Source organism: Barbus barbus (genome assembly GCF_936440315.1).
Source record: "Barbus barbus genome assembly, chromosome: 10".
Lineage (NCBI taxonomy): Eukaryota > Metazoa > Chordata > Actinopteri > Cypriniformes > Cyprinidae > Barbus > Barbus barbus.
This window is the reverse complement of record NC_136738.1, coordinates 19,499,965-19,513,277: the sequence shown is the minus strand read 5'-3', so window position 1 is coordinate 19,513,277 and position 13,313 is coordinate 19,499,965. Positions and strand designations below refer to the sequence as shown.

Sequence of the window (13,313 nt, the reverse complement as noted above, 5' to 3'; positions counted from 1 at the left end):
ACGAGACGCAAAATACGTTTGGGAAATAGTAGTGTTTGGAAATAGTATTGGGAAGTTTGGGCATTAAAGATAAAACTAAATATTTCCATGGACAACTTGTACAGTGTTTTGTGGGTTTTTTTTTTTTTTTGTTACTAGTGGAATTAATGATTTTCAAGACAATGTTTATTATTAAATTTTTAAATTATTTTATTAATATAAACCCTAGTACCAAGAGTCCATGATGCGCCTCATGCTCATGAATCTCATGCTACCCATATTGCTGAAGCTCCTGTACTCTCCAGGCCTGAAGTACCACATCCTGCCTCTGTAGTTGGGCTGCTCATAGAAGAGCCAGTGGCCGTCCATCACATGACAGGACTGGCAGTGAGACATGCGGTAACGGTCCATGATGTTGTCACAGTCATCCATCATCTCATACATCTGGCCCATGAAGTTCTCCCTCTCGTAGATCCTCATTCTGTAGGATCCCCTGTGCTGTAGTGTGAAAAAAGTGGATTAAAGATTTGTCAGATAGAACAACATCACATTGCCTTAAAAATTGCTATTGCTTTTTCTATATGGCTTAAAAAATACAACTATACAGGTTTGTAAACATAATGAATATTCAATCAGGAAAATCATTGAAGATAACCGGTAATTGGTAAAAGGTAATTGTTTTTTTTGTTTGTTTTTTCAAATTGTAAATTTTAAATATTCATGGAACTCACCATAGGGATCATACGGCAGGACCTGATGCAGTTGTTCATTCCAAACATAGGCATGTAATCAGCATACTCTCCCCTCCTAAAGAAATACTGATTTCCCATGTAGTTGGGATGATCATACATCATCCAGCATCCACTCTCCACTCTGCAAGAGTGACAGCGGCTCATGTAGGAGGAGAAGTCACCACAGTCGCCCATACAGTCATAAGAGCGACCCTGGAAGTTCCTGTCCTCATAGAAGATGACCTGAAAATTCACAGTTTAACATTTAGTGATTTGATATTTTTCGTCTTTCATTTGAATTTCACATTGAAAATGTTAGCTGGTATGAAGTTTACCTTGCCCATCATGGTTGCGCTGGCTGATCCTCAGTAGTTCCACAAAGGAGAAGCTGAAGCTGACTCTGCTTGTTGACTGACTGCTGTCACCTGTGCTTTTATACTAGTCCAAGACTAAAGACTACAGGGCCTCTATTGTTAGTCAATTCCTGACAGTGCAAGTTGGCATAGAGTCTGTTAGCTAAAGCGTAGTATCTAGATCTTCGTATTCTGTTAGGATTTTTCTGAAGTTAATGTTAACAAATAAGACCAGAGCTTCACGATTCAAATTGAGAATCAGTTTTTTGTTTTTTTTTGCCTGTGATTCATGTCTGTGAATTATAAAACATGAACATTGCTAAATAACTGTCAACTAAACTAAATATCATGTAATTTAGAAAAGGTTGTTTGTGAAAATATTTAAATAAATAGATAGAAGATAGAATAAATAGAAGTTTACATAAAATATTTTTATAAGGGGACATAAAACTCATGTTAAGGTCATTGCACACAGAGTCCGAAATTTTTGTCTGAAATTTTTGCACGTTAAAAAATAAATACGACCTTCCTCCGAAATTTTCGTCTGTCATAAAAAAATTTGGATCAGGTTCGATTTTCTGCGTTTTCGCATCCGAAGCATGCATTTTGATAGGAAAGGATGACGAATATGAAAAAATGGAAAAAGCACGTGAAAATTCTGGACTCAGTGTGCAAGGACTTTTAATCTTGAGTACCTATAAAGTAGTATTGCATCCTTCATCAAAAGAGTCTTTAGTTTTATCATAAAAGAAAGATACAGCTTTTTCATTCTCTCCAAAAACAGCAGAGCTCCTGGAGGCATGCTGTGAGCAGAGCTAAAGAGAGACAAGCACTTGAGTGCCGATTGCCAACAAAACAGACATTTGATGCTATATCACTTACCGCCTCCGATTCCGAATCATGACTGGGATCTTTTATCGCTGGGACCACTCCATCTTTCAGTATCAAATCCAGCGTCAAACTAGGCCTTTTTTATAAAACATTCGTCAACATACACACTTGGAAAACTCTGTTGCTGCTCTGTAAAAACAAACGGCATCCACTGTTTACGTAACGCTGGGCTCTTTGGGAAGCTGAAAAAGGTTATCTTTCTCTCACAACCAAAAACCCTTCTTTGAAGACATTCTTCCTGGGCAAGTCCCGTGCAGTGCTGCCGAATGAAGGGTGTTGAAGGGCGCGATCTTGCTCTCGCTCTGGTCGATGTGTGTGAGGGCACGCTCTTCTGGGAGAAGTGCCTATGCAAGGAGTTCCACCCTTCATGACATCATGAAGAGCCATGCTCAAAAATAAAACTTGTACGAACCCAGAAGGAGTGTATTTGGCACAGAAATATGCCATTCTACATCCAATAATTTTTTAAACTTTGGCCATGTTTAACATGAGAATTCAACTTTTTAACAGTGTAGATAACTCAACATGCATAAAATAACATTAGACCCCCACCCTCTTAAAGAGAACATCGTGAGGTAATTTTACTCCCATTCATGAGAGAGTGCAAGGGAGCCAATATCAGGGAAGTTTCTCTAGGCCAGAGAATAAAAGGAGTGGGAGGTTTGAGTAAGAGATACTTGGGCTGCATCTGTTTTTTAATGCCCTTCACTCGAAAACTTCCCTCCCATCTCGTTTACTCGGATGTACATCTTTGATTGCATTGCATGAGTGCCCAGATCTGGCAGAACCCTTGCAATGGGCTGAATTGGAACGTCTAAGCCCTTGATCACTTAGAATCATCTATACAGTTGGTTTATTGTTTACATTTTTTCCCCTTACAAATTTTGTTTGGTGCAGCATTCTATATGTATATAGGTATGCTTGGGGTGTTATGAATGTTTTAAAAAAAAATAATTTATATATTTTAGAGTTGTTTGGGGTTGGGGATAAAGTAAACACTATCTGCGATGACATCACAATCGTGATGCATTGTGGTCTATGGAGAGGCCTGAAGTGTGCATATAAAGTCGCTCCATCGGCCAAAATCGAGGGGTCGAGGTTCTGTCCATATAATTTCAAAATGACAGCGGGGATTCCCCCGAAGAGAAGTGCTTAGGGAAGTTTGTGCGTGTCTAAAAGTGAAGTGGAACGCAGCCTTGTTAGCTGGAAGTGTTTGCTTTATCCATGCTTTTGTCTTAAGCCTTAAGCCTTAAGCCAATATTTGCATTCTACATCTTAATGTGAGTTGATTTATTTGTTTGTTTGGTTTTTTATCAGAGGTTGCTTACTGAGCCTCACATTGTATTGTTTGTTTTGTTTTTTTCCTGAGGGTTTTTGTATCCACTTAATTTTGAGGGAATCTCAACTGGTGTAACACGTTGTTGTATATAAACAATATATATACAGTGAGGGAAAAAATTATCTGATCCCCTGCTGATTTTGTATGTTTGCCCACTGACAAAGAAATGATCAGTCTATAATTTTAATGGTAGGTTTATTTTAACAGTGAGAGACAGAATAACAACAACAAAAATCCAGAAAAATGCATTTCAAAAAAGTTATAAATTGATTTGCATTTTAATGACTGAAATAAGTATTTGACCCTTAGCAAAACATGACTTAGTACTTGGTGGCAAAACCCTTGTTGGCAATCACAGAGATCAGATGTTTCTTGTTGGCCACCAAGTTTGCACACGTCTCAGGAGAGATTTTGTCGCACTCCTCTTTGCAGATCCTCTCCAAGTCATTAAGGTTTCAAGACTGAAGTGTGGCAATTCGAACCTTCAGCTCCTCCCACAGATTTTCTATGGGATTAAGGTCTGGAGACTGGCTAGGCCACTCCAGGGCCTTAATGTGCTTCTTCTTGAGCCTCTTCTTTGTGTCCTTGGCCATGTGTTTTGGATCATTGTCATGCTGGAATACGCATCCACGACCATTTTCAATGCCCTGGTTGGCTTCAATGCCCTGGCCCTGATGGTACATGGCCCCATCCATCATCTCTTTGATGCGGTGCAGTTGTCCTGATGCCTTAGCACAAGGGTCACCAAGTTCGGTCCTGGAGTGCTTTCCTGAGCAGGAGGACCTTGCGGGCACTGCAGGATTTCAGTCCTTCACGGCGTAGTGATTAGTAGTGATCAAATTGAGATTAGGAGCACTTCCTTTAAGAGAGTGCTCTTAATCTCAGCTCCTTACCTGTATAAAAGACACCTGGGAGCCAGAAATCTTGCTGATTGATAGGGGATCAAATACTTACTTCACTCATTAAAATACAAATCAATTTATAACTTTTTTGAAATGTGTTTTTCTGTTGTTTTTTGTTGTTGTTATTGTTGTTTTGTCTTGCTTTGTTTTGTTTTTGTTATTCTGTCTCACACTGTTCAAATAAACCTATCATTAAAATTATAGACTGATAATTTCTTTGACAGTGGCCAAACATTCAAAATCAGCAGGGGATCAAATAATTTTTTCCCTCACTGTAAATTAATTATCTTAGTTTTTATTCTTCTAACATCATAACATCTACAGTTCTGTGATGAACCACGGACATTTGCGGTAACTCAGAACTTTAATGTTGTTTGGACACTGAGAAGGTTTTGTTCATCTACCATTTGGGTTGAAAAATGCCTCAAAGGCTGTTAAAAAGGTCATTGGATGCAAAATTCACTTTACCAGTTGTTTGAGCATAAATGTGTGTTGGAAGTGTGTGTGCACATCCGTCCTATAATGATAAAAATCCACCCATTGTTTTTTTTTTTTTTTAAATCTATAATTTTTTTAATAGTTGATTGACAAGGCCATCTTACCTTAGACCCAATCTGAGTGAGCTAAGAGCTGTCCGCCTTTGTGTCAACTTCGGTGTAGTGTTGCTTTCGTCAACGAAAATTATGACTAAATATCGTCGTCAATGAACCTTTATCACGTGACGAAAACGAGACGAGACGCAACGTAAATGCTGGTCATGTGATGATGACTATAATTAAATTTACATTTTATGCATTTAGCAGACGCTTTTATCCAAAGCGACTTACATTACATTCAAGTTACAGTTTTTTACACTTTTTTTATCAGCTCTTGCTTTCCCTCGGAATCGAACCCATTACCTTGGCGTTGCTAGCGCCATGCTCTACTATTTGAGCTACAGGAAAGCCTAAATATATAATGCAATATTGTTGGCGAATAAAAATAAGACTAAATGTGGTTTACAAAATAAAAACTATGCTAAAATGTCTCTTCATTTTCGTTGACCAAAACGAGATGAAACTAATGTTATAACGTTATTTCGTCTCGTTTAGTCGTGTTATTATTATTTTTTGCAGTATTTCTGTTTCCTGTGTCTCACTTCAGGGGCTGCATCAGGTCGCACTGCGCAGACGCAGGCGACATCACTTCCTCATGCCCCACTCGCGGCATTATTTAGAAGACGACAACAAACATGTTAACGTGTTTGGTTGGTAAAATAAATGTTGTAAATTCAATTGAGAGCATCTTCCTTATTCTTGAGTCAGTAAGGTAACAATAATATAATAAGATAACCTTGTTTGAAATGGGTTTGGCTAAAAGAAAATTTTTGTTTCGTCTATACTACTAGCTAGGTACTTATATTATATTGACTGAGTTAAATAGAATTGTATTACTAAAAATAGACTAAAATGCAATTTTCTAAAACTAGACTAAATGTCATCAGTTTCCATAGTCATGGATAATTCTGACTAAAATAAGACTAAAATGCTCAGACTTTTAGTTGACTGAAACTTGATTAGACTAAAAGAGTATGAACGTGACTAAAACTAATAAAAACTAAAATGACAGCTTCACACAAAGACTAGACTAAAACTAAAATTAAAACAGGCCGCCAAAAACAACACTACTCCGGTGCAGGGAAGACAAAATGTCTCCGACTAAGCAATTGAGGTATTTTATTGTTGGATGTAATATTGAATATAGCAGTCGTCATTAACTTCCGACATCTGAGCCGCTGAAGGCGTAGAGGATTAACGTTACTTTCGTTTTGAAGGGAATGCATCTCCCGATCTGCCTACATGCGTCTATGTTCGCACAAATCATTTACTTCATTTACAGAAGTGAGTATAAGGGTTTTTTATGAATCTTTGCAAATCGCCTTTCCTAATAATGTGCTAGTAAGCCAGTTTCATGGCTAAAGTAAACAGTACTGCTCGTCACCCCATGGAAGAGAGGGTCAGCAGAGCTCATTAGCATTTAAAGCAACATGGACTAGAATGGCTTGCTAAAAAACAGAGCTGATTTTGACATGGTAAAAAAAAGGTGTTTTTACACTACCATTGAGAATTTTTAACCAAAGTATGTTATAGACTTTTCATTAAGACCCTAAAGAATCATATCAACTTGTGGAAAATGGGCATCTGATGACCCCTTTAAATAAAGTTCAACAAGATCTTAAATGCTGTTTCGTGTACATAGAGAACATTGTTGTATACTCCGGAGACATACAGTACAGCAACACTTCCAAGATCTAAAGAATCTGTGTGCTACATAGTAATCGGCTGGCCTAACACTTAACCTGAAGAAGTGTAAATTGGTAAGAAAATCACTGACTTTTCCAAGACACGTCATTTCTAAGACATGTCACATCCAACGATCAAGATGGAGGATTCCAAAGTGAGTGCTGTCAGGAATTTTCCTACGCCCAAAAATGTCAAAGACGTTGAGTGATTCTTAGGTCTTGCTAGGTGTCATCACTTAATTACATAATTTTCAGAATGCGCTGCTCCACATCATTTCACACTTTTCAAAGGGCAGACTGATGTTAGTGACATCAGATGTAGGGCTGTACTGACTCTGACTGTACTGTCAGAGAGGGGGAAACACATCACTGCCTATGCATCCCGGTTGCTTCAAGGAATGCCTTGCTGTGGTCAGGGCACTTGAAAGGTGAGGACAATACTCGAAAGGAGACCTTTTGCTCTGTGGATGAAGGACAGAAATTCAATGAGATGTATGGCAGACTGTTACGTCCCGGCAGGTATGCCTTCGTTTTTTCTCTCGCTTTTCTCTCCCTCCCTGTCATTTTCTTAGGATCAACCCCTCAGGACTGTTATTGGCTTAGGAGGCTGTCAGTCTTCATTAACTCAAGTGACGTCATGGTCTTCGCTACCAATCTGGGCCATTGCTAGTCTTTTAAAAGAGACGTCTAGATGAACGCCAAGCAGAGGCGATTTTTGGTTTTTCTGCTCCGTTTTAGTGATTGTTAATTTGCCTCTCTTGTTTGTTTTGTTCTTGTTATTATTTAAGATGTCATCTTGTTAACTGTTGTGATTACCTTTCCTTTAGCTTGCTTTGTTATTAGTTGATGACAACCTTCGTTTGTCACAGGAGTTTTGGACAGGTAATATGTCACGTGGCGTATACTCTACAAACACCTAGTGATCCCAATGTATAGATATATCAGGTTAGAAGTGAGCGCTGTTTATGTATCTTTTTGTTTGGTTAGTACAGGGTAGGAAAGTAAGGGCGTGTAAATGCCGAAGACTTGCTTTCATTGATTTGTTTCTCTTTAGTTAGGTTAGAGGTTGAAATTGAGTTAGATTGATTTTGTTTTGTTCTTTTGTTTTCTTTAGCGCCACTTGTGTCCTTTTTTCCTGTGTGAGTTTTTGTTTTGACTATTCTCAAGTAATCATTGTATATTATTTACTTTTTGTTTATCTCTTTTCTTTATTGTTATAATTTATCTATATTATTGTTGTTGCCATTTAATGTTGTTATTTCTTACGTTTTCTTTAACTTTGTAAAATAAACTTGCGTTCTTATATTTGACTTCTGGTTGTGCTTTGTCTCTTGCCACCTGCGTTGCCACAAGGCTGGTCACAATCTCAATGTTACTTCTATCTATAAATTAAAAGGTTCGTAACATTTAATTGGGGCTCGTAAATAATTTGTGACCATGTCGTGTATATGCTGGTGGTAATTGACGGTACTTTAGTTGGAGTATCGTGACAGCGTTTTTTTTTTTTTTTGTTATGTGGAATTGTGTAGCGGTGATTGCTTGCTGGCTGTGCATTGTGAGAATGTGACACAGACGATGCCATGTAACTGGATTGGGTGTTGATTCAAAAACTATTAAAAATTCTTATAATACTAATATGTTGCATAGGTGTCAATATATAAATTATCAGCTCATCAAAATCCAAATTCGTAGATACCAAAAATGGTATTGATAAGGTTACATTAAGCATGCATAAAACAGTATACAATACAAAAGACCATGTACAAAAACAGTAATAATACACACAATATTGTAGGGATATACATGTCCATTGATAGAAAGTGTTGTCTTTATATTAATAAAAGTTATTTTCAATGGGCAGTACACTATTAAAAATAAAGGTGCTTAAAGGGGTCATCGGATGCCCATTTTACACAAGTTGATATGATTCTTTTGGGTCTTAATGAAAGCTCTGTAGCATACTGTGGTTAAAATTTCTCAATAGTAGTGTAAAAAACACCTTCTTTACCCTGTCAAAATCAGCTCTGTCTTCAGCACTCTGATCTAGTCCATGTTTCTTTAAATCCTAGTGAGCTCTGCTGACTCCGCCCCTCTCTTCCGTGGAATGACGAGCAGACCATAGATATGTGTAGAATCCCTATTCGACCGCTCCAGTCAGCCATCTCACATTCACCATAATAATCAATGAATATTCAAAAATATACAAGCGTATAACTTGCTGTTGTAGACACACAGAGTCAATGCGCTCAAAGATTATGTATCGTGGCCCATAGAAACAGTTGATAATGAGGCGTCTAGGTATATATCTATGGAGCATACTACTAAACTTCAGCCGCAAAACTGGCTATTATGAGGAAAGGCGATTTGCAAAGATTTATAAAAACCCTCATACTCACTTCTTCTGTAGATAAAGCTGGATCATGAATGATTCAGGCGAACATAGATGCATTTATGTAGATCGGCGCATTCCCTTCAAAGCAAAAGTAACAGTTAATCTTCTGTGTCTTCAGTGGCTCAGATGTCGGGAATAACTGACGACTGCTATATTCATTATTACATCAAACAACTAAACACTTCAATCGCTTAATCGGAGACATCTTGTCGTCCCCTGCACCAGAGTCGACACAAGGGCAGACTGATGACAGCTCACTTAGGATGGGTCTAATAAGTAAGACGACCTTGTCAATCAACTATCGTGGGAGCGGTCTGTTCAGAACTACATCATTCTGACAGGAACCTCAGAACAGCCTGGGGATTTTAAAACAGGGATTAAAAAAAAAAAACACTGGGTGGATTTTTATCATTATAGGATGGATGTGTATACACACTTCCAAAACATATTTTTGTTCACTTCCAACACACATCAATGAATCCTGAAAAAGGTGTCACCAATTCCACAAAAAATGTTAAAACTGTTTTCAGCTGTTGTAAGAATAAGAAATGCAAAATTATTTTAAAAGAAAAAAACAGCAAATCAGCATATTAAAATGATTTCTGAAGGACCATGTGACACTGAAGACTGGCGTAATGATGCTGAAAATTCAGCTTTTTATCAAAGGAATAAATTACAATTTACAGTATTTTAAAATAGACAACAGTTATTTTAATTTGTAATGATATTTTACAATATTACTATTTTCTCTGCATTCTTGATTAAATAAATGCAGACTTATTCGGCAGAATACATTTTTATTTGTTTGTTTGTTTGTTTGTTTTTTTTTTTTTTTTTTTTTAAAAACCTTGTAATGTTTCCAAAATTTTGACAGGTACTGTATAACATTGTTACCAGTGCTTATATTGCTTAAATATCATTTGTGGCCAAAGATGCTGGGATAGGCTTCAGCCCCCACGACCCTAGAGAGGATAAGTGGTTTGGAGAGTGAATAGATGGATGGATGAACTTCCAAAATTCTTTGACTTGCTTTGATTTTGTTTATATTCTTACTGCTATTCAGCTTAAAAATATCTTTCCATTATCTTTGTTTGTCATTTTGCATCATTATACCTGTGCTAAACCTATGAAATTTAAGAAACTAATGAAAGTGTTTTGTTGTTGTTGTTTTTGTTACAGGATCCTATGTACCCAGCTTCAACCATTCATCAGAAGGACTGTGAAAGCGGGAACTCTTTGAACAACCAGTGGCAGTTTCCACGGGATGAAAAAGGGCATACTAGTGGATTATAGGGGTACTGACATTAACCTGCTGTGTTCACTGCTTTACACACTAGGGATGAGCATTTTTGTCAGTTTATCATTTCAAGTACTGGCGGTTTTGATTTTGTCTGGATGGCATGCTGTCCTAACACTAACTAGACAGAGCTCAAGCACCACCCAAAATGCTGCCATAACCAATCAGAAAAAGAGAAATATATAAAGTCAGGTGATCATTGAGTACTCAGACTTGACAGCGATGACTGATCGTGAAAACGATGATTGCAGTGACTTTAAAAAATGTTCAATCATTGCTGTCAAGTCTGAGTACTCTATATGTGCACATCCCTATTAAATACATATACACAGTATTGAGGTATGATGTATACTGCATTGATGTATACTGTAAATGCAATAAACATTTTAATCATACATCTTGTCAAGTCTTGTTACTTCTGGGTTTTCTTTTTTTCAAAATTATTTTATAAGCAATCCAATTAAAGAAAATGTATAGTATGATAAATGTAAGGATATTGACCTGGAAGAAATGGGGACATAAAGAACCTATTCATCAGTAGTTCTTTGAAGAACCTTTAAAAAGGGTTCTTTGTAGTCCCAGAAAGTGTACTTTATGGCACCCATAAAAACTGTTTTTTTAAAGAACCTTTCACAAAATGGTTCTTTAGGGAACCAAAAATGGTTCCTCTATGTCATCTTCCTGGCACCTTTTTTTAAAAGAATGTAGATCCTATTAGTCAGATCACCATCACTTTGTGCTATTTGACAACACATGGAAATCTTTCAATCTTTGGCCTTTTGGTTCCCAAAACATTCTACTTTAGTTAATAAATATGGTATTAGCTTTAACTGTTGAGGAATACACACAGCTGTATATTCCAGACCACATGAATTTTCAGTTCCACCATTATAACATGCTCTGCTCTGAAAGAACTGGCTGTCACGACAGTCACTGTGTCAAATTATGAGATTTTGACTCATAAAATCTTGTCGTGTCATGAACAAGAAAAATGTCAGACTATAAGATACTACCCGAGCATTTATCGCATGCAGTCATTAATGACTTGCATGATGTCATTGGACAAGACAGAAGGTGCTATGAGCATAAACAAACAATGGCTAGCAAACAGCATGTTTTGCCCTGTCTTGTCATCAGAAAACCACAAAAAAGAAAGAAAACCTGACAATGAACACATATCTGCATGGCATGAAGAGGATGGTATGCACTGTCAAAGAGAACTGAGGTAAAATATTTTTTATTTTACATTTTGTCACTGTGTCGCAGTAGTCCCTCATCATAAATGCAGGATTGTTGCCGTAGCTCCACGAACATTTCCTCCATTGTAAAATTACACCTAGCAAGACTGATACCATTGTCTCTCTTAAATTTCGACATGTTTGAAAGCTTGTACAAAGGCGCTTCTGCGTTCCTATTGGCCAGTGTCACAGATGTGATGGAACTTGTCGTGTATGACAGAAAAAAAAATAAACATGCTAGTCTTTCTGTGTTGACGTCATGAAGTGTCACAGAGGTGTCATGCACTGACACACTACACGTGATGAAACGATTGAATTGTGCGTCCCGAGGCCCATTGTCGTTTACGAATCCCCACGACACCCTCCATCAAGCAGATCGTGGCAAAATCGGTCTAAAATCATTTAGTCTGAATGGGGCTTAAACCTGTCCTTTGAAAGCCAAAATTCTTATATTACTACATTTGTGTATCGCAAACGAAATACAGTAATTGCTCAATTTTTACATTTCTTCTTTTTTTTTATTTCTGTTTTTCTCATGAGAAGTTTGTTTGTTTTGCATAAGTAGAAGTAAATATTAGTGGCATTAATGATTTTCAAGACAATATATTTAATGTTCTGGAGAAAATTTTATTAATAGAAACACTAGAAAACTAGTACCAGGAGTCCATGATATGCCTCATGCTCATGAATCTCATGCCACCCATATTGCTGAAGCTCCTGTACTCTCCAGGCCTGAAGTACCACATCCTGCCTCTGTAGTTGGGCTGCTCATAGAAGAGCCAGTGGCCGTCCATCACATGACAGGACTGGCAGTGAGACATGCGGTAACGGTCCATGACGTTGTCACAGTCATCCATCATCTCGTGCATCTGACCCATGAAGTTCTCCCTCTCGTAGATCCTCATTCTGTAGGATCCCCTGTGCTGTAGTGGAAGAGAAGTCATTTTAGTTTATCATCAAAAAATAAATCAATAAATAAATTACTTTAAAAGATAAAGATTGTTATTTATTTTTTTATGTTAAATAATCTTAAACTGAACTCACCATAGGGATCATCCGGCAAGACCTGATGCAGTTGTTCATTCCAAACATAGGCATGTAATCAGCATACTCTCCCCTCCTAAAGAAATACTGATTTCCCATGTAGTTGGGATGATCATACATCATCCAGCATCCACTCTCCACTCTGCAAGAGTGACAACGACTCATGTAGGAGGAGAAGTCACCACAGTCGCCCATACAGTCATAAGAGCGACCCTGGAAATTCCTGTCCTCAAAGAAAGTAACCTGAAAATTCAAATTTTATTTTTTAGTGAGCTATCTGATTTTTTTTAGTGATACCAGTCCAAAAAAATTCAAGTTAAACTTTGTGGAAATAGGTGCTGGAACAAGGTTTACCTTCATGGTTGCGCTGGCTGATCCTCAGTAGTTCCACAAAGGAGAAGCTGAAGCTGATTCTGCTTGTTGACTGACTGCTGTCACCTGTGCTTTTATACAAGACCAAGACTAAAGACTACAGGGCCTCTATTGTTAGTCAATTCCTGACAGTGCAAGTTGAAACAGAGACCATTCTAGCTAAAGCTTGGTATGTAGACCTTATTACTCAATTATTAGATAAATATAAGTATATTGGTCAAAAAGAATGTGAATCGGAAAAAATTATAATGCTGATAATACTTTACAATACTTTTCAATTTGTTAACATTAGGTTATGCTTTAGATAATTTAATCTATGTTAATTGTAAAATGTTCCAGTATTTTTATCATGTGGTTGTTGTTTTAGATTGAGGACCTCTGGCTATATGGATTTGGTTTGTTTGGTGGTTTTTATAAGCATACATTTTGGCATGTTTAGTGATTTTGATCCCTTTATCCTTTGCTCTGTCCATCCACAGAAGGGGCCTTGATTC

At 37.4% G+C, this 13,313-nt stretch overlaps 2 protein-coding genes across 2 annotated transcripts; both read right to left on the bottom strand.

The window, feature by feature from the left end:
• Nucleotides 1-204: 204 nt before the first annotated feature.
• Nucleotides 205-953, bottom strand: LOC306875682 (gamma-crystallin M2-like; the record flags this gene model as incomplete). Its single annotated transcript, XM_079426361.1, has 2 exons — nucleotides 711-953; nucleotides 205-477 (listed from the first exon to the last, which is right to left on the bottom strand). Exons 1-2 carry the CDS (start codon nucleotides 903-905, stop codon nucleotides 205-207), a joined length of 468 nt encoding a protein of 155 aa, XP_079282487.1. The 5' UTR covers nucleotides 906-953.
• An 11,100-nt stretch (nucleotides 954-12,053) lies between these two features.
• On the bottom strand, nucleotides 12,054-12,690 carry LOC306875681 (gamma-crystallin M2-like; the record flags this gene model as incomplete). The annotated part of the gene is made up of 2 exons (XM_079426360.1): nucleotides 12,448-12,690; nucleotides 12,054-12,326 (listed from the first exon to the last, which is right to left on the bottom strand). Exons 1-2 carry the CDS (start codon nucleotides 12,640-12,642, stop codon nucleotides 12,054-12,056), a joined length of 468 nt encoding a protein of 155 aa, XP_079282486.1. The 5' UTR covers nucleotides 12,643-12,690.
• Between the last annotated feature and the right edge of the window lie 623 nt (nucleotides 12,691-13,313).